Source organism: Rhinichthys klamathensis, unplaced genomic scaffold, assembly GCF_029890125.1.
Source record: "Rhinichthys klamathensis goyatoka isolate OS25496 unplaced genomic scaffold, OSU_Roscu_1.1 h1tg000029l_1, whole genome shotgun sequence".
In the NCBI taxonomy this organism is placed as follows: domain Eukaryota; kingdom Metazoa; phylum Chordata; class Actinopteri; order Cypriniformes; family Leuciscidae; genus Rhinichthys; species Rhinichthys klamathensis.
Genome location: NW_026606579.1, coordinates 2,726,433 through 2,752,589, shown reverse-complemented (window position 1 = coordinate 2,752,589; position 26,157 = coordinate 2,726,433). Strand labels below are relative to the sequence as shown.

General features: G+C 39.4%; 2 protein-coding genes across 6 annotated transcripts in view; both read right to left on the bottom strand.

Moving 5' to 3' along the window:
* tnnt2e (troponin T2e, cardiac) overlaps positions 1-26,157 on the bottom strand; it is a 147,634-nt gene that overhangs the window by 32,803 nt on the left and 88,674 nt on the right. The window lies entirely within an intron of this gene.
* The window catches only part of cald1a (caldesmon 1a), a 54,923-nt gene that overhangs the window by 19,806 nt on the left and 8,960 nt on the right, over positions 1-26,157 (bottom strand). For 4 of the 5 annotated variants that reach the window (XR_008806638.1, XM_056245269.1, XM_056245271.1 and 1 more), the window contains exons 2-3: positions 11,204-11,300; positions 1,662-1,805 (exon numbers count right to left, since the gene is read on the bottom strand). Coding sequence is in view for 4 of the 5 variants with exons in the window: in XM_056245269.1 (XP_056101244.1) it covers positions 1,662-1,805; positions 11,204-11,277 (218 nt within the window). In the remaining variant the exon portion in view is untranslated. Of the gene's footprint in view, positions 1-1,661; positions 1,806-11,203; positions 11,301-11,741; positions 11,898-26,157 lie in introns of those variants that run through there. The other variant, XM_056245270.1, reaches the window with a different exon arrangement.

Here is a 26,157-nt window from a genome sequence, read left to right as displayed (position 1 = left end):
CTCGGCCCTGTTACCGCAAATGCCCGATCACCCTTATGAAGGCATTTTGTTCTCGGTACTATCAGTAGTTCCTGATTCTCTGAGCGTAGATTTCTGGAGGGGGTATACAAAGTTAAGAGATTCGCCAAATATGGTGGGGCCTGATTATTTAGCGATTTATATACAAACGGTAAAATTTTATATCTTATTCTGTACTGCACTGGAAGCCAATTAAAAGACTCCAGTGCGGGTGTGATCCGACTCATGTTTCTTTATTTTCATTAAAAGCCTACCCGCTGCATTTTGTACCGATTGCAGTCGGGACAGAGATGCGGCGGTGATACCGCAATACAGCGAATTACAAAAGTCAAGCCTTGAAAAAATAAAAGTGTGGATAACTCTCTCAAAGTCTTTATTTGATAGGAATGGTTTAATTTTAGCTAGTAGACGTAGATTGTAAAAACAAGCCCGGACTACAGAATTTATTTGCTTGTCCATTTTTAGGTAATTGTCAATTAAAAAGCCTAAATCTCGAAAAGCGACTCGAATGAACTAGTCGAGCTGAGTGGCAGGTACATTTGCGTGTCGTCGGCGTAACAATGAAATGACACTCCATACTTTCCAAAACTGCTTCCCAAAGGGAGCAAATACAGTGAGAACAGTTTAGGAGAAAGGATAGACCCTTGCGGTACCCCCCACGGAAGATTTTTTTTTCCTGAGGTCATATCATTATAGTTAACTGAAAAACATCTACCACTCAAGTAGAACTGAAACCATTTCAAAACTGTGCCTTTTAAGCCTACTGAGTGTTCGAGACGGGAAATAAGAATGTCATGGTCAATCATATCAAAAGCTGCGCTTAGATCAAGCAGCACTAAAACATCATCATCTCCTTTGTCTAAGGCCAAAAAGATGTCACTTAACACTTTCAATAGCGCCGACTCGGTGCTGTGGGCAGTTTTAAACCCTGATTGAAACATTTCTCCTATTTTGTTTTTATTTTAAAATGATAATAGTTGCTGCAGCACAACTTTTTCAAAAATTTTAGAAACTAAAGAAATTTGAGAAATTGGCCTGTAATTTTTCATGTCGTCCTGGCCCAAGTTTGGCCGCTTCAACCGCGGTGAAGTGGTGCTTTTTTCGTTCTATTTGCTTTTGACGCAATGCAATGCTCAAATCCAGCGTAGGCAAATGTCAGCCGTTAAGCGAATGAATGTAGTCATATGCAAATGTATTTGCCTGTGTGACATCACAGATCCAGCAATATAAAAATGTTCCGGTTTCGGAGCTTAATTTTATAAATGCTTTGTTTATAATAAAGAGGACGTTTTATGAAACTTGCGAGATGTTTTATTGGTATAAAGACCTCTTAAATGTCAAATGATTTCTCATGTTGTTCTCAATTTCGTCGCTTTACTACAACTCCTCTCCTGTGGCCTCATGGGATAGTAAAGTGTCCTTCGGATTCGCACTTCAGCATCTCACCGGAAATAATAGGTCATCCGGGTACTTTTCGCCTCCTGTTTTATGAATCCTACGATTCGGACATACAACTCAGCACACATACTGTTTTTCACCTACTATATAGTATGGAAGTAGGCATATTCAGACGCAGGGTGAGTAAGAAAATAATTTTTTGTAGTGATGTAGTACTTATAAACCTGAGCGTGTCTGTGTTTTACCTGTGGCTGTTGTTGAGCTCCGGAGTCTCAGGTTTGTAGGCCACATCTTCACTCTCCTTACCACGCATTCTCTCCTGACGTGCTCTTCGTCTGCGCTCACGAGCGGCCTCCTCCTCATCCTCCTCACTCCGACGATATGCCATCCTACACACAGAGACAGCTAGATGTTACACCAGAATGAGACGGAAAGAGTTAGGCCTCATGTCACCTTGGCTCACACAGTCACAGCTGATACTGCTTCTGTTGTAGCTGTCGCGGATGAACTTTCACTGGCTGTCAGCTTTGTATGTGTGTGTGTGTGTGTATAAGCTTTGGCAGCGGATGAGAGGATCCTGACAGCATTCAGCCCACATGACAGCCAGAGGACTTTCGTGTATCCTAAATAAAGTTTTCACATCTCTCTGACAAGCTTTCTTCACCTCACTCTCTCGTGTCTTTTGCTGATGTATTATTTCAAATCATATTTTTGGTCCGTTTTTTAAGGACATTTTTACACTACCGTTTAAGTTTGGGTTTGTTAATCGTAATTTATTTCTGTAATGGCAAAGCTGCATTTTCAGCATCATTACTCTAGTCTTCAGTATCACTCATCTCTAACTCTGGGTCATGTCCCAAGACCCTTCAAGTTGGCTGCTATTAAGCCTCTCATTAAGAAATCACAACTAGATCCAAATGAATGGGCAAATTACAGACCCATTTAAAATCTTCTAGTTATGTCTAAAATACTAGAAAATGTGTCTGCTCAATTATGCTCCCTCTTGCAAAAAATAATATTTATGAAAAATTTCAGTCAGGATTCAGGATTCATTATAGCCCAGAAACTGTGCTTGTTAAAATTACAAATAACTTTTTTCTAGCTTCTGACCAAGGTTGAATCTTAATACTAGTTTTACTTGATCTTAGTGCTGCGTTTGACACTATAGAGATCATGAGATACTCTTAGATTGATTACAAAATTACACTGGTATTCAGGCATTAAGGTAGCCTGGTTAAAACCAGACCATTCTCAGTTGTAACTGAGTTATAGTCTGGCAAAGCGTCATAGACAAATCATTTCCAGAGGGGCGTCACCAACGGACGTCGCGGATAGACCTAAACCCAATCAGAGCGATGAAGGAGATGACGTATGCAGAGCGGTGGAGAAACATCTCCGAGTGTTGTTCTTTGCTCGGTTTTTAACAAAAAGGAAACGTTCAAATCGCTTAAAACAGACGCGATAGCTGATTCGAACGAGTGATGTTCGACGGCGGCATCCATCTTTGTAATGTAGGCTACAAAATCTGCTTCAAAATCCCAGCGCTGTCGTCATCGTGTAAAGCCCGCCCCAACGTTTCTGATTGGTGCCTCGATTTCGGCGGATTGGAAATGGGCTTGAATGAGCTCTTTGCCAGACTAACTTTCAGAGCAAATCTAAATTTGCCGGAAGTTGTCTGGGTTTTCCCAGGCTAGCATTAAGGTGGTTTAGATCATACCTATCAGACCGTTACCATTTTGTTTATTTAAACAGGGAATTATCCAAATTAACGTCAGTAAATTATGGATTGCCGCAAGGGTCTGTTTTAGGCCCTCTGCTACTTTCAATACACATGCTGCCCCCTTGGTAATATTATTAGAAAACATGGAATTAGTTTCCACTATTATGCTGATGATACTCAGTTATACATTTCATCACGTCCAGATGAAATCTCTAAATTATTCAAGTTGGCAGGGTGTGTTACAGATGTAAAATATTAGATGGCATTTCTTCTATTAAATTAGGATACGACTGAGTTATTACTTATTGGACCAACAACCTGTATACAGAATCTCTTAGAATACAATTTTCATCAAGAAGTTAAAGACCTGGGTCTAATATTAGATAGCAACTCGTCTTTCAAAAACAACATTTCATATGTTACAAAAACAGCCTTCTTCCACCTAATCTACGGAACGTTATCTGTTTCTGCTGCATAATGCCATTTCATGCATTCATGACCTCTACACTAGATTATTGTAATGCATTACTAGTTCTGCATCCTCAATAAACAAGCTACAGTTAGTCCAAAATGCAGCTCTAGAGTTCTTTCTAGGTCAAGTAAATATGGTCAGACTCATACTACACTAATTTGATCATCTCTACACTGGTTACCTATTATTAAGCTCCTGTGTATTTAACTGATCTTCTATCGCCCTACAATCCATCACACGCTCTTTAAGGTCATGAAAGTCTGGAATTTTGGTAGTATCTATAGGATATCTAAGTCCACTAAAGGTGGAAGAGAGACACATTTGGCTCCTAAACTCTGGAATAGCCTTCCTGATAAAGTCCGGGGCTCAGACACAGTCTCCCATTTTAAATCTAGATTAAAGACACATCTCTTTAGCCAAGCATTCACATAATGCATCTCATAACCTTGCACTCCAGTTATATCAGATCAAATGTGCATGATTATCTATAGTTTGAAATGTTATGAACAGCAGCTATGTTAATTATTTTCCATTTTCCTTCTATTTCAGTTTGAGTCAAATTTCACAATAAAATCAGCTGGCATAAAACATGTCAAAAGGCAAAAAATCTTAACGGCTCTAAAAAAGGCATTTGCTTTAGATTTTTTTGGGAGAAAAAGACTTAATCTTGACAAAAAAGCCCTTCCTCAGTTTGTGCAGTGATTAGGAATGTGTTCAGGACTGAACGTGGTGCTCTGTTAACGCCCATGGAAAACCTTGGGGAGAGTGAAATCATATAGAGAGCTGATTCTGTTATTCTTTCTTTCCATCTTTCTTGTTCTTGTCTTCTCTCCCTTTGTCATTATGTTCACAAACCAATCATACCAGACAAACTCAACTGTGTTTATACTGAAGTATTTGTTCTGTAAGGGACCATATCAAATATCTTTCTCTGAGGTTAACTTATAACATTATTCAACAGAATTTGTTTCTGATCATTTTCCAAAAAAACATTTCCAATGCCATTGTATGAATGGAATTAACAGTGTTTTGCTGCTTTCTGACATGGGAAATCCAAGGATTTCTGGATGAATTGAGCCATGTTGGAAGTCCTGCAAGTTTACCGTATGATTTTACAATACATCAAACTATTATTTTAACAGATCAATAAAAGAATTATTTCTCTCAATATGAAAATGAATAAAATCCAGAGGGAGTTTTCGAGACAACACAGAATGCCCTCAAATCCGCTTTAACATTCCAGCCCATCGAGTCTAGATGAGTTTCTGATCCGATATCCCTCCGGGGAACACCGCCCATCTTCCCTGTTCCATAACCACAAAAATAAATCAGAAATAAAACACGCTGACTGCCTGCTGCAATAACATTCAGGAGGATCTCAGCATTTTTTAGCAGTATAGGAGTTTTGGAGGCATTGCTTTAGTACCTGTAGTGATATGGGATGTAAACCAAGACATCAGCCGAACATGATTTCCATATGGAACACATCTTTCAGCCGTGTAGCATTAATTATTTTATAGTGTGCGCGGTGAGAGCTACGCGGTGAGCAGCATGTTTTATGGGATTCATAAACTCTATAAAGGAAGCCAGGGTTACTGTGTGGGAAATTAAATTGATATGCAGCTAATGTTGCAGCTAATTTGCTCTCATAATAGCACAAATAACAACATGCAGAGCCAATAACCAGACGACCGATGCATCCAGGCCTGAACGGCTGAACTATCAAGGCGGGAAGTATGTTCTTGTGGTTCAAACATCTCAGAAATGTCAATGAAAAAACATCACACAGGGCAAAGGCTCTCGAGAGCAATCACAGACAAAAGGGTTGGGAGAGAGAGACATTTTTGGACCCTGCCAAATCACTGTTCTATTCCCACGCTCTTCCTCTACTTACTGACCCCACACTCATCTCCAATGCCACAGATCCGTCCATTCCTTATTTGACCACAGCACAGGATCACCTGCTCTCATTTCTGCCCCATAACCTCATAGCTTTCAGTAACAGCATCCCTTGAACACATGTATACCCTCAAGCGGGCTTTTCTTTAACCAGCCAGAGAGAGAGTGTGTTTGGAACGGGCCATTCGTTGAGGATGGGTGTTATTTCCTCAGCTCTTCCTGGCCTCTCATGGGAACAGCACAGATGTGTGTTGTGCCAAGATGGCAGTAGATCCATAGAGAAAACTACATACAAGCATACAAGAATATGAAGTTTAAAAGAACAGCATTTATTTAAAATAGAAATCTTTTGTAACATTATTAATGTCTTTACTGTCACAAAAATACACATTTTAAAAGTATATGGGTGTATATGAGGCATTAATAATTATTATAATTTTTTATGTTTGTTGCATAATCCGCCCTGCATGTTTTATGCAATAACTCATATTTTTTTAAATACACAAATAAAATAAAAATATACAAAATAAAAAGAATTATGGATGGAAACTCCATGCAAGATGTGCATAACATTTCTAAAAATGCACATAAAAGGCTTCACTCTAAGAAAATTTCCTAAAAATAGGGCCCAGTGTACTGTGGAATTTTCCGTATTGATTTTTTTGTTTTAGGGTTAAAGGACATGTCAAGTGTAAACTTAATGGATAATCTCCTGGCAGATAATTATTTATTTATTACAATAAATAACTTTTTCTATGGGTTTTTGGAGGTGGATATTTCTTTTTTATTTGTGCAGAAACTACAATCTAAACGCATCTACCTATACCTAATAAAATTCTTAGAAGTAGTAGTAGAAGTGTGACTGTGACTCAAGTCATGTGACTGAATATGCTCAAATGACGGGCTAGTATTACCTTCCAGAACTGTCTTGACAAGACACACTTGAATCGATCACTGTCAAACATAAAGTCCATCAGAGCGCTTTGTTGCAGTAATTTATTACACATAATAAAAGAGCCGCAATGGCTTCCCCAGTGACTACAACTTCCATTTTCCTTTCTACTGCAATTTCTCTAGAAATGACGAATTTGTTCTTTTAAACAATGCAGCTGGAAATGCTGCTTCCGTCACAAATTGCTTTTCGTGATATTCAGATTTATTTTCCATTAATTCAATTCTTAGCTTGGATGGAAACATAGCTTCCATCCAAATTTATTCTGCAGTTGATGCTAAAATAGAAAGCGTGGACTGGACAGAAATGGTAGGTTTTGGTAATCATTAGTCAGAACATTCCGTCAGCATGGTGAGTGGGGACACGGAGCCAGCAGTCAAAACATTCCTGTGTGTGTATGCGGAGTATCAATGACCCGACTCGGAGCTGGAACACATCAACCTGTCCCGGGAAAGGCCACTCCAGTCACACAGGAGTGTGTGTGTGTGTGCGTGTGTGTAACTGTGCTTGTGTATACATGGTGCTTTAAAAACAGCATGAACCCTTTGACCCTTCAACAGTGCCAGTCATCTCAGAAGCGGCTCTGACCAGCTATTTCTCTAAATGCATAGCAGACCTGATCTATGATCTAGTTGTTATAGTCTCACAGAGCCAGATGTTTGACTATCAGCATAAAGTCTCATTCACTTTGCAGCTTATTCTGGCCATGAACCGCCCACTTAAACAGGAAGGGCCCGTCTGACCTTCATGTAAAACGACTAACCGCATTTCATTCTTAGGATGAAGATTTGGGGCAGATAAATTAGAAATGAAAGATACCACAATTGACCAGGGTTCAGCAAAGAAGCAGTTAATTCAAATAGTGGGTCAGCAGCAGCCTCTGCGAAACAGACAACATCAAAGAAATAAGCCAACATTTGCGGTGTGCAGAATTTCTGTCCATTCAAAAGAACAATTATAGCACTTAGCTATAATTATATCTAATTGAGTTGATATTCTTAATGATTATTCAAAGTTTTACTGTCATAAACCTTGCAAACTTTTCCAAATCCAGCGACTATTTGTTCCTTAAAAACATTTTTTTTTTCAGTTACTTTTAACTCTTCCCCCATCAGCGGTGAAAAATCACGTTTTTATCAAAGACTACATTCGATCGGACTCAGAACGATGATCAAAACATAGATGGAGTAGATTGAGTCCATCAACACCTTCAAAGCTTCACAGTCCTGTAGCTCTTCCTGGGTAAACATTTAATTAAGTAATAGGCAGTTTTGATTTATATGCTGTTGAATGTTTGATGATCGCATTATTTTACATGTGCGTAAGCAATGCTTCAATCGCTTGTTCCTGCTTATTCTTCACGTTTCGATCCGCATTTTCTGTACTCTTTCAGAAGATGTGTAATAGCGAACCCTACCGTATAAATGGTCATAAATAAAGGACAATTCTGTCAATGGCGGGGAAAGATTTAAACACGTTTCCTAACAAACTGATCAAAGCCTCTACATCTTGACTCCTGGAAATGTAATAGCAGTCAGACAATCAGATTGGAGTTTGCGATTTTGAGAAATGCATTTACATCATCTATGCAATCAGCATCAGACAGTTTTGTCTATGGGAACGCTGTATTTGCATCATATCTAATGTGAAAGTGTAGCACATTTTAGAGTTCAAAGTAATGCATACAGTACAGACAAAAGACAGAACACACAGCCTCCTTCTCTCGCACACTTTTCCTCTCCTGTCATTTTCAGCAGTTGAAAACACTGGCACGTCTTCCAGAAGAAAAAGACTGGCGCACATCAAGCCATCATCGCCTGATGGAAAAGCAGCTGGACTCGGATGCCAAGCTGCTCCTGCGTGTACATGCGTTATCTGACTTTCTCTGTTTCTCCACATCAGCGCCGAGCCAACATCTGTCTGCCCGCTGTCCCTCTGCTTGCACTGAGGACCGTCTGGAGACAGAGCGCATCCCAAATCACTGCCAGTAAACACTTCTAATGTAGAGACACTTGGCAAAGCGACAACGCTTATCATATGTACATCGAAAACTGACTTTTGTCTACGACGTGCAACGTGATGATGGCCGAAATGGAAGGGGCCCACAGGACGACACATGGTTTTGACTAGTTCAATTACCGCCAAAGAGTAAATATTGATTGTTACAGCATCTTTGCATAATGAAAGTAATTTAATAGAGCGTTTTAATCTTTTATCACTAACTCGAGCAGGCAAAGAGGAGCGGGCCAAAATCTCCACAAGAACATAAACACAAGATCACATTGTGTCGCAGAGCTGAACGGGTTGCATTTGTAACTTTCTGCCAAATGCGATACTTGGCATAGGAAACCCAATTCCACCTTTTCAGAGGTTTATAACATTTAGCCAAAAAAAGCATTTGTTGTATGCTATGCTGTAAAATATAATGGTCCCTAATCTGTGCGTCATCGGCTTTACGCTTCCGCCCTGCGATTAGGTGAAAAATGTCCCATATATCTTAAATCATGAAAAAGAAAAGCATTCATGCTTCATGGTACGACGGTTGGAGGAAACAGGAAAGCCGTTGCAGACGGGAAGCTGACACTCGAAACATACTGTACACCAAGTTACTCTGGTCTAACATCCTAGCCAATGATAATAGAAATAATTGTTGCTGAAATATATTGATTTAGAGCTGATTCATGCAATCGTATGCTCTCCTGGTATGACAATAAGCTTGATTTGCATTATTAGCCGTTACCCATAACTCTTTTTGACAGGGGCATAAATGTTCAAGAAACAGCTGTTGTCTGTGTTTGCAGATATGCACAGTCCTCAGAGATAATCTATAGCCTGATGCAAAATGTATATTTGGGTCAGTGCCTCCAGTTTTTACGGGAGCGTCCCTTTGCCTTTAAATGGTCAAGCGGCTCGCAAAAGTGCCAGTCCGTTGATGTTTAATATGTGTTACGTTAACACCAGATTTCTGCTTTAATAGCAGACTCCATCATCACAGAAAGAGAAAAAGGAGCTGATAGCGCAATCTTTGGGCCACAAAAGCATTAAAACAGTGATTTCTTACAAATTGTGATTACAAATTTTTCTTATTTTTTCCCACTATGAGAAGAATGATTAAGAGTTAGGAATGTAGGAAATACATGCAGGAGCATACTTTTATGAATCATTGTAAATGTGATAATATTTGAATGCAAAAAAAAAACAAAAAAATTAAGAGCCATGGCTGAATTTGCCATTTGCGGGTCTCGCCACAATAATAACCAATAGTTTGCAATCCAGAATGTTACTGAGTCTGAACAACTGAATTGTGTCCAGGATTCTGTTCCACACAAATGAAAATAGAAACAAATGCTGTCAAGATTCAAAAATAACAAAAAAGCATCATAAAAGTACCATTGAAGTAGTCCATATGACATTTGATAACTTAAATTTAAGATGTTATACACTGAAAATCTTCCCTTTCACCACCGTCCTCATATTGCATTCAAACTTCAGTATATTCAAATTCGCTTGATGTGATCAATGCCACCACTGACACTGGCATAATATGTCTCCATGCAGCAATATCTGAATATTTAAGCGCTGCAGCAGATGCAGCAAAGATAAACCACAAACTACAACTTTGTCGTCTCTTTCTCACATAAAGTTATTGTATGGCCTTAGAAAAGAAAAGAAATATAATATAAATAGGAATATAGTTTGAATAGCTATATTGCTATTCAATATAGCATCCCCTGGTCACTAGCTGTGTTACCATCCACCTATTTTAAATCAAATTTTGGGATATCATATTGCATAAAAAAATTGCTGGATGAAAACACCAAGATATACATGAATTGTAAAAATGTGCATAAAAAAACGCTTGCGCTCAATTAAGACGGATATTTTTTTTAATCCAACAAGATGACATGCGCATAAACTATGATGAAAACACATTTACAGAATAAATTTCATCATAGTACAGCATATCTCAATGTTGATCATTCTGATATACCAGAGCCAAAGTCTGTCATCAAAATGGTTGGGTATAATTACCTCCCAGAACTCTCATGCGATTGCATTCTCAAACACCAGGTATCCAAAACGCAAGATAACATGACTGTTTCATTTGTTCAGTCATTTATGATGTATGAAAAAAGACCCACAGTAGCTTCCCCGATTGCAGTAACTTCCATTTCTATTACAGAGATTTTGCGCTAATTTCCCTGGAAGTGACGATTTGGTCACTTTGTCATTTCTCTTGAACACATGCTTTATTCACAAATGATTTATGCAATATTCCAATTTCACACATGAGTTACATTATGGATGGAAACATAGCTACTGTTTGCTTTCAGTATATTAAAAAGAGCATCAGCATTCTTGGTATTTTGTGTTCCACAGATAAAAGAGAATCAAATAGGAACAGCTTGAGGGTTAATAAAAGATGACAGAACTTTAGTTTTTGGGCAAACTATCCCTCTCACAACTGCCTTCTTTAATAATATCGAATAAAACTGAGCGTTCACTTAATCCCCCCCCAAAAAATTCTGGAACAGAAAACACATTAAAAAGCATTTTTAAATCTTGCACGAATGCACGAAGACTCGTTTGGCCACAGAGCAGTCGCACAGTTTACAAGCTGTCATGTTTTAGCAAGGTGAACAATCTTTACAAGCAGTGGCTGTGCAATCAATCTGATGATCTCAGCCTCATTAACAGCCCTCGGTTTACGGTGCAAAGCGAGCATTAATGACGCCCACGTTACCTCTCGGCTTCCAGACGCATCTCCTCCCGTTTCTGTCTCCTGAGCTCCCTGCGCCGTTCGAAATCATCATCCATGCTTCAATCCTGAGAGTACGACCCTGGAAAACAACAGAACATGTGTGTCTTTTAGTCTCACGCATGAACCTTACATCAACTCACAGAATCCTCTGAATATGGTCTGGATTCCACAGCTGCTGTGAGTATTTGGTTAACCTTTTCACAAAAATCACGCATTCCCATATGCAAGACATTTACAGTCGATCTTTTCTCAGCCCGACATCAAACAGATCACAAGTTTGTTTTCATAATACCACTTAAAATGGAAATTGTGGGAGAGAGAGAGAGAGAAAGAATGAAGAAAAAAAAGAGAGAGAGAGAATGGGTGAGGAAAAGATGTTAGCACAGGATGTCCACTCAGTCAAGCAGAAAGACTCTGACTAAATATACTGCAGGGTACATAGTGGAGGAACCCAGGCCACCCAGGAGATATAGAGCTGCTGTCATTAATCTCAGCACTGTGACGCTTCAGACCGCCCTACCTTCACTTTAGTGATGATGACCTCTGGAACATTTTAGCTTTCAAAACATAGCAGAAATTCACTCTCTCTCGCCTCGATAATAACACTCCAACTCAAAGAGTATTTCAGGCTCTTTCTCTCTCGCTGCAGCTGGGCCAAAGCCGGCCTCTTCCTTTCCCATTTTTTCACCCTCCCTACTTTCCTCCATTTTTCTCCCTCCCATTATGGTGCAAACTCACAATCACGGCCGACGGGTCTGCCTCCTCCCTCTCTCCCCCTTTTCCTTTCTCTCTCTCTCCCATTCCGACGCTGTCCCTCTCTCGCTCTTTCCCTTCCCGACTCCCAATTATTGCCCATTCCATTCCTTTCCTTTTTTTTCTCGTTCCCTCCCTCTCTTTTGTGATCACGGCACTGTTGCTGGTTAGCTGGGATTCGCTTGCGGAAAGCATGTTTAAAAATGAAAACACTTGCAGACTTTTTGCTTGACATTGTAGATAAAAAAAAAGTTATTAGCTAATAAAAAGTAGCTAACTACATTGAAGCTATTTAAAGGGGCAATATTTTTTCAAGCTATCACAAGTGGAAAATAACTGAAAATAAATAAATTGGTGTTGGAATAGGACAACCAGAATCCAACACAGTAGCAGAACTCACATATTATTCTGTTTACTGTGGAATTGTTTTTTTTTATTGCACTAAAGTTGTAACAGAAAATAAAACATTTTTGAAAAATAGAAAAAGCTACAGACAGGATTGAATAGAAAAATAGTTATTAGTATATATTATAAGTAAAATTGTAATTGAATATTGCTAAAATATTGATTCTATGGAATTTGATATTTTCAATCTCACCAAACAATTTAAGCGAATATGCAATTTACATTTAATCCAAGTGGAAATAGCGTAAAATATTTTTCAAACCACTTTATTTACATGAATGACCCAGCAAAAATGCTACTTGAGTGACAGCCTGTTTGATTATTGCCTGAGCTTGCTTGGTTGTACTGTGACAAAAAAATGTAACAATTTAGCATTTTTCTAGTGAGAAATGTGGCTGGTTGTTGGAAAGTCAACACTTTTTAGCATAGCTTAACTGTCCTGCAACTAAAAAGTTAGCAACATCACTTTTTGTTATTGCTGGACACAAACACACACACACACACACAAAGTGTGCAAGAAAAGAGAGAGAAAGAGGTTCTCAGACACAAGAGAACAGGAAACACTTCTCCTCCTGAACCCCTCCTCCATATTCACATAATGCTGAGAAAGAGAGAGAGGGAGAGAGAGAAAAAAAATGGACAAAACAAAAACAACAGCGGGAGAGGGAAAGCAAGGAATGTGAGTGAGAAGTGGAGAGCAAGAGATCGAGCCGATCTTCCTTATCAGGCAGAACCGCTGTGCCCGCATTCGCGAACCGCAGGAATGCGGTCTATCTTTAGCAGGATCTTCTGTTTGCAGGAGCATGGCTGCTCTTCATATCTGAGCCCTTGAGCAAACAGCACTGACTCAGCTCAATAAAACTGTCACAACTGTGTACGATCAACTCAAATTGAATCACGCTCTCGCAGCGATGATGACTACACATGCTGACCTCACATACTAAATTTATGATTGAAATTCAGGTTGTGTTTGTGTTTTGGTGGCGGGGTGTGTACTAGCGCCGTGCACAACTGACAATAAGGCCCTGTCTTCAGAGAAAGAATGTAGAAACAGATTTGCCTCTTCCTTTCAAGGACCACCCGTGTGCGGCTACAGCTAGCGTACAAGCCTCCTAGGCGTCCCTAGATTCATGTCGTTGCACTTTTTCCCTCTTGAATGTTTCATAACGGGGGTCTGGCTTCCCCCAACAAGCAGGGAGACGCCTCCTGTCTAGAGAGCACGCGTTGTAATGGCTGTAATAACACATTCACCTGGTAAATTACTATGTTCCTCATAAGTGCAGTGCTTAACCATTCATCAAAGCTCCTCACAGCAATGACCCATGGGAATGCAGTCTTAGAGCCTCCGTCTGTGATGTTCTCTAGGTCGCGAACGTACACACGGATGCCTGTGCCAAACCACACGAACGATGCAGCTTTGATTCTCTTTAAACTCTGTGGGGAAAAGGGAGCAACTAATGAAGAAAACTAAAACGATGGCAGGCGGAGAACTGTCCTTACTGTACTTTAAATGGGATTTAAACTGGTTTAGCTAAAATGGCTTTTGAAATCATGTCAACACATTTGCAAATTTTACAATTGTATTTCTGAATAAAAAAAATGTGAAAAATTTATTTTATAACATTTTGATATTTTTTATTTTATTTGAAATAACGTGCACTGATGAATCATTAATGCTTCAAGTAATGTACTGTAGCGGAGTTTCACGGTTTGAAATGTAATCCACTTCTGACCGCAAGCAATTCCTCGTACCCGCTTTGCAGTAAAAAAATAATTACAAACTCATTAATGTCAACACACTTAGCCTTAACAATCTACCATTAGTTAGATGCTCGTAGTTCGCTGAGATAAATGTTGAGGTAACGACTGTTCTTTGTAACCAGAGCCAAAGCTGATGTGATCCACAACCCCACTGCCAAAAGGATTAAATAACTAAATGTTTGGATCTACCACCCACCGTCTTTTGGACCTCAGCCACTCTGGACAACTTGAGAGAGACTAAATTTACGGCTCAAGAAGAGAGCGGAGCGTTGCCAACATAAACCATCACCCTTATTTGCATGTCTGTCAATATAGGTCCATTAACATCGACTGGCTTCGCTATCAGAGTTTATGCTAACACACTCTCCGCGGCCGCAGCGGGAGTCTGGCGTAGGAGGAGGATTCAGACCGTCTTCTCTGGCCAAGATTTTAACAAATGGAGGAGCTGCATAGACATGTTGCATTAAAAAGCGTTTTACTGTAATGTGGTGTATATTTCACCATGAAACAATGTGGTATTAAGAACCAGATAAAATGGCCTTTTTCCTACAGGAAGAAGTATAAAGTAAATCTATGTGTAACCATCAAAATGTCATGAAGTGCACTTGTATTGACTGCGCTATTAGTTCATAAAAGGAAGATGTTTATACCCTGCAGCCAAAGTAAACAAACAAATGGGACAACTCCAAATTCATATTAACATGAAATGGCTTTCGCAGCACATTCTTTAAAATGATGCATTTGTAGAAAATAAAAAGTAGTTAAGGTTATTGGATTTTGATGTGAGATTGTAAAGTTTCACTTTTTCTGTGAAACAACATACAGTAACACACAATAAAGTAAATTTGGATTTAATGCTGCCTTTAAGAACATGTAAGAATGGGTTACGTCAACATTTTTAGAAGAAGTCACCGCTAGGGAAAAATTAATCATCAGAAACCGTTTTCAGGCCTGTTAAAAAGTGGGACGTTTTTGAGGTTGTGCGAGAGGGTGAACTGTATAGCCAGGTGCAGGAAGGTATCCCAGAAATCTGCAGCGTCAGCAGCCTATCAGAGGTACACACACACCTCACTCACCTGCCACCTCATTAAAAGACACTGCAGGTATGCCAGCTATGTGCAGCCTGCTTTTCCATCTGGATTCACTGACAGTTGCTCAACAATGTCAATGTCTTTATTTCTTCTTAAAATATATTCTCATACAGTACTTTATTATGTAGTATTCATGGAATAGTAATGTATTAATCAGTTTAATCCTCAATATTCCTCCTTACCCTTAAAGATCCAAATACACATAGTTAGAAACTCAAAAATCCCAATCACTGAGCGGATAAGAACAAACCAAGAGACAGGAGACAAGAAGAGAGAGAATCTAATTCTCATGCCATATTTTGAGAGTGCTGTTCACTCAACAAGCTGCAGAGAAATAAAGGGATCAAAGAGGGTGATCTGGGAATGCAGATCTCTGTGAAATGAACCTGAGCTAGGAGAATGAAATTTATATGGCTGTGCAGTCAGTACACCTCTGTCTGTCTGTCTGCATCAGTGATGACAAACCTACAGACCCACGGCAGAATTATGGTTGTGTGTGCTTGCCGAGATGTGCAGGAAATTGAGAGCACCAATAAAAGTGACTGGAGGCCAGCCGAAGTTGTCCCATAAAGCCGGGTGAATGATTGGCCGGCACACGACCGCAGATCTCAGGACCGTGTCAGGACAGTAATGGCAGAGCTCCAGCACCAGGTCTGGTTCATGTACAATATACCAACAACTCTATGTGACGGGCCAACAATCCCCATTAACACAGTTGTGTTTATGTGCTGAAGGTCAGACAACCTGCTGTGCTTCAGAGATTTTAGAGAGAAAAATTATGCTTTGGTGCAGTTTGCCAAATTTTTTGTCAAGAAAAATCACCTCAAGTCACCAACAGCAAAAAAAAAAAAAAAAGTCTTATTTTTGACTATTTTAATGGATATCATTTAGCATTATCATTAATATTATTAAAGTTGACACTTGAGTTTGTTTGTCTTGAGTTTTGACAGATCAAGGGAAATGATAGTTTCTCTGATAAAGACCAAATGTGGAATTACTTATAAATGAAATCCAGATGAGACAAATTATGGGGGATTTGGGGTCTGACCTCCCTAATAACAGGTAGACAAAAGCAAGTCAAAACTAAAGATTCTGGGGGTCTTAAAAGTACATATAATTTTGTACATACTGTATGTTCAACAGCATTTTCAAACAACATTTAACCACAAAATGTAGATTAGAAGTTAGTCAGAATACATACTGGGTTATAAATATATGCTTACGTCTTAGCTAGTAGCAGATTTTCGTTAGTATATCAGTACACAACAAATCTTTGAATTAGGTTAACTTCAACAGATTGTAAACAGGAATTATACAGAGATGTCTTTAAAAACATCAACCCCCTTCAAAATCACTGTATAATTTGCGCGCTGATGGTATTGTTATTGTACTCTTTTAATGGTGATTTCAAATATGAAATATCACTCACAAGCAAATAAACCGAAAGAAAAATCAAAATCTGGGATAAAAATCTAGAGCCTGCAATTCTGGAACCTGGGATAATATCTTGTCGTACGGAAGGACACCAGCCCTGCAATGTCGAGACATCCCTAGCTGTGAGTCTTTGAGTTGGTAATACAACCTTATGCACAAATGCTGGTTTGATTACTTTGGCAATGTTTGGCTTATTGAAGGTTGATTTCACGTAACCAAAAGCTCAGCTTGGACTCTCTGATGCATCAACACATTTATGGCTCTAGGGCCTTAGAGAAGAAACAGAAGGAATGAGAGATTAAGTAAGAAAAGACATGGAGAGAGACATAGACAGAGCGAGAAAAAGAGCAGGATGTGCGGCTGTAAATCCAGTAGATATTTTGGCAGGAAGAGCAGCAACTGCTTTTCATGGCTGTCACTGTGAAAAGAAGAAGCTCTGAAAAGTATAAGAGAAATGAGGAGAGAGAAGACGCAACCTACCTAACCTGAATTTGTTGCTCATGATGAATCTCACACGAGTAGAATATTTCAATGGCACGGGTAGCCAAAAGATTTTGCTTTTACATCCGCTGCACGCAAATGGTGAAATGCATGAACTATATCTATACCTTAATTTGAAGTTGCTTTGGATAAAGCATCTGCCAAATAAATTGAAATGCAATAAAGATAAATGTACAGTCATTATAGCAAAATAAACCCTTTCAGGGTGATACCAGACACCTTGGCTTTGTGTCGGGATTCTCATAACCACATCAGGGTTTATTTTGTGATAATGACTCGCTGACTGTACATTATCCCTTAGGTTTTTTTAAATGGGAGGGAGGGGATCAAAAATTCAAGCAAGGGCAAAAATAGGCCTCAGTCATTGAATTTCCACTTGAGGTTGGAAAAGGAGATTCCTGCATTCCCAGACAATGGATCGCATTCCCCGACACGTCTGCATGTCCTCTGATTCATTCTCAACCAGTTGATCTACAGTTACCTGCTCAAACACCAAATATGTCTTAAACCGCTCAATTACCCACAATGCCATGCAATTACAGGCTCTGGGATACAGTGTAAATGTCAATAGCTGTCATAAGAAAACATTATAAACATCTTACTCTTTGACGTATGACCCAAAATGTTTTGGGGAAAATAAACCAGCTGGGTATGCAACATATGTAAGCAATAAGGTACGAGAGGCTGTGCTGTATCGTGAATAAGTAACGGCTGGAGGGCGTTGTTAGGCACGACGCGAAGCGGAGTGCCTGCAACCCCTTCAGCCGTTACTTATTCACGATACAGCACTTGCCTCGAGTACCTTATTGCTTTTATAAAACGGTTGCCACACAATAAAAATATTAAAGCCGAAAAATATGTATCTATGCAACTTTCATGAAGTAAAATCACTAAAAGCCTGCCTTCCGCTGGAAAAAATAGTCCCGGAACGTGAACAGCAACAGAAGTTACATATATTATTTCGCCAATAGATGGCGGCAAAGACTGTCTTTATGAGTGAGTGAGTGAGTGAGTCTGTAGAGAAGGCTTTTGAAAGGACTCGAACTTGTGATCACGGAGAAGACAGACGCAACTGACAGATGACTAACGTTATGCACGGAAAACCCCATGACTGTTAAAAGGACAAAATATGCAGCGGACATTCAAACGCATTTTTTTATTATGAATATAGGACTGACCTGAAGGAAAATGCTACGTCTACTGTAAATGCAGGTACACTCGCTTACTCGATCTCTCACAATGCTCTGCTCTAGCTTTAAATGAACAATATCAATGAGATGAAACATCTGTTTAAGTTGCTAAGAGTGGTTGCTAGGGGTGTTGTGTAGTGATACATAGAACCGTTGGGTGAAGCGGTCATAGCCGTGTTTTATCGTGAATAAAGCACAGCTATTGACCAATCAGAATCAAGGATTGGAACTAACCGTTTTATAATCACAAATATATGGCAATTCCTCTTTTAAAATTCCCTTAATAATATATTTATTTTTTAACATTATATAAATAGTTATTTTTACAATCCATATTGTTTAAAATAAATCCTCAATTCTATAAAATAGGAATTATAAATAAATAAATACACAAAGTGGTTTTTTTCCCCCATTAAAATAAAAATGTTTTATATACATTTTACCTATTATTATTTTTGATTAAAAGACCTACGTAAAATAATTTGGTTTGCTACACTAAAAATCAATCACCCCAAATGTTCCCTTTTTCTTTCCAACACAAAGAAATGAACAAGAGAAATGTGAGGCACATGTGTTTAAGATGTCGGAAAAATGTTTTGTTTCCGTTTTTGAATGGGCAATTTTCATAGGCATTAACTCATTAAACCCAGGGCCATTTATTTCCGCACAAGAGCAGCTGTGCTTCTGGAAATGCATTTCAGGTGCAGGGAAGCTTTCATGCTATGCATTTTAAAATGCTGATTTTAAATGGTCCTCTCATGCACGTCCAAAGATCGCACCACTATCAGCCAGTATCGGCATGCAAGGTCCTACAAAAAAAAAAAAAAAAAAAAGAGCAGGAGGGAAAAGGCCAAACTGAGATGCTTGTACGGCATCAAACGTCTGCTGCCTATTGGCTTGGCTCCACATGACCAAATATGGTAGGAAAAAAGCTCTCTTTCCCGTAAGCAACACACACAAAAAAGAAAAACCCAAGGGTTTCACATGCTGTGTAGACAGATAGAGCCCTCGTATTCAAACACGCTGACCACAGAGAGAGAGTGAAGGGAACTTCTATCTGCACTCCACAGAGCGAATGATAGCGCTACGTGATGTCCGAGTAGCAGCAAACAAATTTACTCACAGAAACAACAAAACATACCTAACATACTAGCAGTCACAAACCACATACAAAACCTCTTCTACACTATCCTCAACAACAACAAAAAATTAAACAACGGCACACAAGACAAAAAGCTTTCCCCTCCCAGCATTTTTGTCCAAGATTGAGTGGTTTTAGCTTTGAGCTACGTCTCTTCTTACATAACTGTGAGAGACCAGAGTGGAAAAAAAGATTCTTGTCCAAATATCCAACGTTTCAGCCACGAAGATGGCCGTGACAGAAAGCGCCTTGAACCTTTGAAGCAGAACGTATCGCAGTGAGCTTTTGATGTGTGCTTCACGGTCTATGCTGCATGTAATGCAAAAGAAATCAAGCAAAACTCATTTAGCTTCCTTATCATCACATGTAACGTTTTTCATGACCTGTTCAAATCACAAAAGCATGCAACTAGACGCCTGCCAACTCTTAAGGGTTTAAGCATTCATTCATCGAGGTTTGGACCTGATGAGCTCAGTGTTATGTCATCTGAGATACCTTTCTATAAAAGCGATTGTGTAGGCTAAGCTACATCATATATCGACAATTGAGAAATCATTGCAAGGAAAATTAACTCATGCTTTACTCATCCATTACATCGTTCAAAACCACTATGACTTTTTTTCCCTGGAACACAGAAGGAGCATTTCTGAAGAAAGTGCTCTTTTTCCATTTATATTCTCTGGGTCTGTCAAGCTCCAAAAAAGAGAAAAATCATCCTAAAATTATTTTAAAATGATCATAAAAGTAGTCCATGCATTACTGGAAGTCTTTTTAAGTCATATGACAACTTTGTGGGATTAACAAACCCAAATTTAATTTGATACCCACTGATAATCTTCCCTTTCACAGAAGCGATACACTATTAAAGTTGCATAAACAACAAAAATGTTATGCTGACATCATTGGTCTCACTTTGGTCTTGAGACATCAATGCATTAATTTTTTTTTTTTCTGAGAGCTAGAGAGGAGTGGAACTTTAGAATTGGTCAGTTCGTCACAATAAGCTACTGCATGACTTCAAAAGACTTGTAATATAAAGAACAAGTCCTACAGACTACTTTCGTGTATGCATTTTTTGGGAGATATATCCCTCAAAGTTTGTTTCTAGACCATCTACACCAAAATAAGGTATTGAAAACATCAGGCTTTGCTAAATATCAATTACATACTACATTTGGCCTAGCATGAGGGCCTCATTTAGGAGAAAGCTGCATTTAGCCGCTCACTTTTTCTCTCACAATTAACATAACCCAGCACACCCTACGTTGCACTCTCTCCTGTATACGTTACAGCTTGCTGGAACATTTAATGGAACATAAAAATGTATTTCTCATAAAGCTAAGAAGTTCCTGATGTGTCTTGTAAAATGTGTCAATCGAACTCTGCTCACAAGAATGGCAACAGAACTGAAAGAAAAAATATAGTTAAAACCACCAGAGTGATTTAAGGCCCTGCTCAACATCACTATGGGAGAAATATCTTCCTGTTGTGCCTTACATAGTAGCAATACAAGCCAAAAGCATGAAGCGTACACTCCATGTCATGGCTTTCAAGCAATGAAACATGCTCCGCTCGTCCTCCATCCTCAGAAACCAACTTCAGTCATGTCATTTGTTTATGTATAATTTGTTATGTCTCTGAACTGTGCGAAAACATTCACTCCCTGAGGAGAGTTATCGGCATGGCTAGTGACATTTTTCCATCCAGTTTTCCATTCCATCACTATTAATCTTCCTCAGTGTGGCCGTTTTATAGCCCAGAATTCAGACAATGGAATGTGCTCTTCTTTAGTGCACAAGATTTTAAGAGAATTAATTGATGATAATTTTCTGAAAAATGAAGGGCGTTGCATTCCTCAGAAGAGATAGCAGAAATAAGATTATGCTTCGGGCTGGATGACCCCACTGGCAGGCATTACTCAAGGATGCACCATTCGGGAGTTTCAGAGGAGGAACCATATGTTGTGAGCAAACTCTCAGAACACAAGCACTGATGTTTTAACCAAGGGTCACAGGCGAATCAAGGGTAGGGTAATGGTGCGTTCACGTGCTATGGTAATTATGGTAAATACCAAAAGCCGACATGGAAAATGTACATGAACACCCCCTCATGTGGTATTTTCCACTGGGCAACTCGTAGAATATTTTGATGCACGAGTTGCCGAGATGAGATTACCTTTGACCTTTTCAAAATGGCGGAGAGCAACGCAAGAGTTGTGAATGGTAAAAATATGTACTATTCATGATCTAGAAAATATACAGCATATATTATTTACGTTTGAGTTTTGATAAATCATTTTCTTGCTGTAGCAGATGACTTAAGCAATCTAAAATAGTTTTAGCTAAATAACAGGTCTGGATCTCCATCTTTTTACCACATTACGACAACAAAAGCACTTGAACGCAACCCACTGGTAAATACCAGTTCACAAGTGGAAAATATCATATTTTCCATAGCACGTGAACGCACCATAAATTCAGATGGTAGGGTCAGAATTTGGCGTAAACAACATGAAAGCATGTCTAGTATCAACGGTTCAGGCTGCTGTTGGTGGTGTAATGGTGTGAGGTATATTTTCTTGGAAAACTTTGGCCCCTTAGTACCATTTTAACATAGTTTAAATGCTACAGCCTACCTGAGTATTGTTGCTGACCTTGTCCATCCCCCAAGGCTCAAATCATCTCAAACTGGTTTCTTGACCATGACAATGAGTTCACTAAACTGAAATGGCCTTCCAAGTCACAGATCTCAATCCAATAGAGCAGCTTTGGGATGTGGTGGAATGGGAGATATCATGTCAATATAGACCAAAATCACTGAGGAATGTTTCCAGCACCTTGTTGAATCTATGCCATGAAGAATTAAGGCAGTTCTGAAGGCAAAAGTGGGTCCAACACGGTACTAGCAAGGTATACCTTACACGCACACCATGACCTATAACATACAAGTGCACAGATATGCATGTTCGCGGTAGAATATGTTGTACTATGTGACTCCTTAGATGACACATTCTTGTGTGAGTGCAGAACCCTTTCCCGTGCCCCTCTCCTCTCTCTTCCAGCTACGCTACCAGATCTCCCCTCTTCTGTGCATATTTCTGCTGGCTGTTATTATTAGCATGGCTCCAGGCCAGCGCTGTCAGGGGCTGAGCACTGTGTGGCCCCCACGGACACTTAACTGTAAGGACGCAGGTATTACACACATGCACACTGAACCTCAGTCATACCGGCGGCCACGTTGTCGCATTTAAGACATTGTGTGGTAAATTCGCCATGGCTATGTTTAGTGCCACAGGGCTGTGCAGTTCGTTCAGGAAAACCTTAAAAAAAAAATCTTTTTTTCAATGTGGCTGTAACTGCCAGTTCCAAGAAAAATCTCTCTTTTTCTTTCTCTCTCTCTCTCTCTCTCTCTCTCGAACAAACACGCAGTCACTTATATTTACTTGGCTTTGGAAGACTTTGCGAGCTTTATGATAAATTCCTCTATTTTAGTCGAGTGAAATATTGCCACAGTTAAGCCTAGAAAGCGTTCCGTCATGCAGCTCAACTCAATATACCCTTCCACTCTGCAACAGTGTTCAAACCCTTTTAAGGAAAAAAGGTGCATAAATCATTACCTCAGAGTTCAACATAAAGGACTCCTGCTGCATAATCTTTACATTTACAAGAAAAACACAAATCTCAGGCAAGCATGAAATTGTAAATAATTGAATATTGGAGCAATGGGGCGGTTTCAAGTTGCTTGGTTGAGGGTCCCTCATCATAGCTAATAGCTGAACTGGAAATGAGATTACTTCACAAACCCAAGCATCAATGGAGCTACTCCAAGACGACATTGGACCGCCGTCTCACACACTTTTACACACCTACGCCACACACAAGCACCCATTCAGAGGGCTCAGATTGGTTGTGTTGACATATATCCTGAATGACTCGCCATAGCGTTTCAGAAGTGCCCGGGCGACCGCGACTCAATTCCTGATCATTAAGTCTAACCTGGACTAATGGAGGCCCGTTATTATCCGCGGTGGTCTGGCAGACGCCTGTCACAGACTTGAGTGGCATTGCAGCTGCAATCGCACACACACACACACACACAGCAGACTGTCAGACGTGATCGTAACAAGTGCCCATTGTTCTTGTTACTGAGGCCGTGTTCATTAAAGCAAACCTTAATGAGGTCTGCCGGTCTAACATAGACACACACAACAAGACCTCCATCACATTCATCAAAACCTCTCAAGTATTTCATCACTCAAAAAGACACACTGCCTTAACCTACTTTTAAAACATGTTTGAATGCGCTGTGCGTCAGTGATGAACAATAATGAGTCTGTAATTACGGCCGACTCCCTATCAATTTGCATCCCCCATTATGTTTGCATCAGGCCAGGAAGAAATAAACAAAGGGTTTGTTTGCTGCTGCTATTGTTTTGGTCTCAGCGTCACCAAATTCTAATTTCCCCCCTATTTGGTTGTTCTAGAACATATTGAGCTGCCCTGCTGTAAAGGTAGCTGCTTTTTATGGCAGCATCCTAAATGAAATTGAACCAAATTAGTGGCCAACTCCATTAGAGTTTTATGTTAGCATGTTGCTAAGCTAAGAGCCAACTACATCGGTTTTTAATTCACCAATTTTTGATATTGATTGAAGTGTTTTTCATCATGCAATCTTGGAAGAGCCTGTCGGAGTACATTAAGAAATTGCCTTTTTCACAAAGGATATATGCACTGCTGGCTTAGAATTTGGCCAAAACTATGTTTTTGACATTGTGAATGCACCTTTGACAAAAAGTATTCACAAAAAGAGTACTTCTCTGATGCTGTCTAGATAGGCAGGGTTTCAGAACAGAGTAATTGAAATGGAACCACATATGTGAGTAACTCTCTTATGTTAAAGAAGTACTCTTTTTGTGAATACTTTTTGTGATACTTTTGAGTGCCCACTGAGAAGATTAGGCAACTTTGCAACATACTATCGTGTCATGATTGCATCTTTAATTATCAAATCACTCAAACCTCTTTATCTAAACCTCTCTACTTAACTGCCGGCCTTGAATATCTGCCATGTTAGTAGTTTTTTAACACTTTTAATTCCTATTTGTAGTTCTGAACTGAATCCTCATCCAAAGCGCAATCCATTGTGGGCAATATTAGCCGTTAAGAGTGTGCATGGATCTGCACTTCAAATTACCGCCGGAAATAAAAGATCATCCGATCTTCACAATGAATGCAAATGATTTAATGTAAATACTATATATATTTTTATGAGTACCCCCTATGAATTACATTATTATGTCCATGCTGAATACACTTACTGATTATTGGGACATGTATCAAATAAATCCCATGCCTTCTCTACTCACTTAGAATCACTACTAGCCCTGCAAAGAACAGCAGGCAAGCGCCTCCGCTAGTTTGGACTCCGACTGAAGGGTAATAAAATCTGCTTTAAGAAAGCCAGACCTGAGAGGTTTATTAATAACATGAGCGATTGTAAAGGGGAATCATTTATAACACATTTTATTATGAGGTAAGAGTTTCTTGAATGCCAGTTCCTCTCCGCACAGAGCATGGATGATTAAAAACTCTCACCATGAGAGCGCATTTCTGCGTCTGAGTCACTGCCAGGCAATGAGGAAAGGCCAATCAAGAAATTAACTCCGCAGTGCCTCTCAGCTTACAAATACAAACCGAGCCAACCCCTATACAGCAAAGTACTGTATAGTTCCACTTATGTAAAGGCATCAGGATGTATTTCATTTAACAATGCCCAGGTAAATACACATTCGAAGAGGGAATCCTGAGTGACAGCCAAACCGGCTGCTTTGATGTCAGACTTTAATCAGCTTTAATTGGCTCTCTTAGAAGGATGCAATGACACGTGAAGTGGAAAGTAAAAGGAAGTGAGGGTACGTACATATGAGCGCCACTGCCTTGCATTCCTGAGGATTCTTCTGAGGCGGGTATGCTAGTACGTAAATATGCTTCTGATTAGAAGGAAAGAGTTCACTCCATAAAGCCACTTTTAAACAATTACCGCTGCTACTATTACCAGACGCACACATAAAGACTGAGGTCTATTAAAGAATTAACAGACAGAGGCATTACATTAATCTGGATACATTTGAAAACAACTTTTTCGTTTCAAAATGCTCTCCATCCACACTAGCGTTTTCCAAACATATCTCGTCCTCACTGAAATGTTGAAAAACGCTAAAATCCTCTTACGGCGCTATGTGTAAATTTGTACTACATGCTCACTGAGATGATACAGAGAGACCAGACATAATAAAGTTCTCACGCTATTCTTCTGGCACAACCAATTTATTGGTAAAATATCTCACCACTAACATGTAAACAGGTCGCACTCAATCACCATTCCACGTGTGGTCTAAAACACTATTGCCCTCGTGTTTTGACGCATGAAGATTGCAACTAAGTAACATTTATCTTTAGCAACACTGTGAAAGTGAATAACACATAGCAGGCACATACCGGTATCTGTATAAAATGCGTCACATGACTAAACATGCGTCATCATTTTCAAATAGCTCCGTTTTCACGGTCAAGACTACAATGTGAAAATTATGTTTTCAAATTTAACCACTTGGGAGAGCGTCTTTAAAAAGCTCAGTTTTTGCAGGACAAAAACACTGTG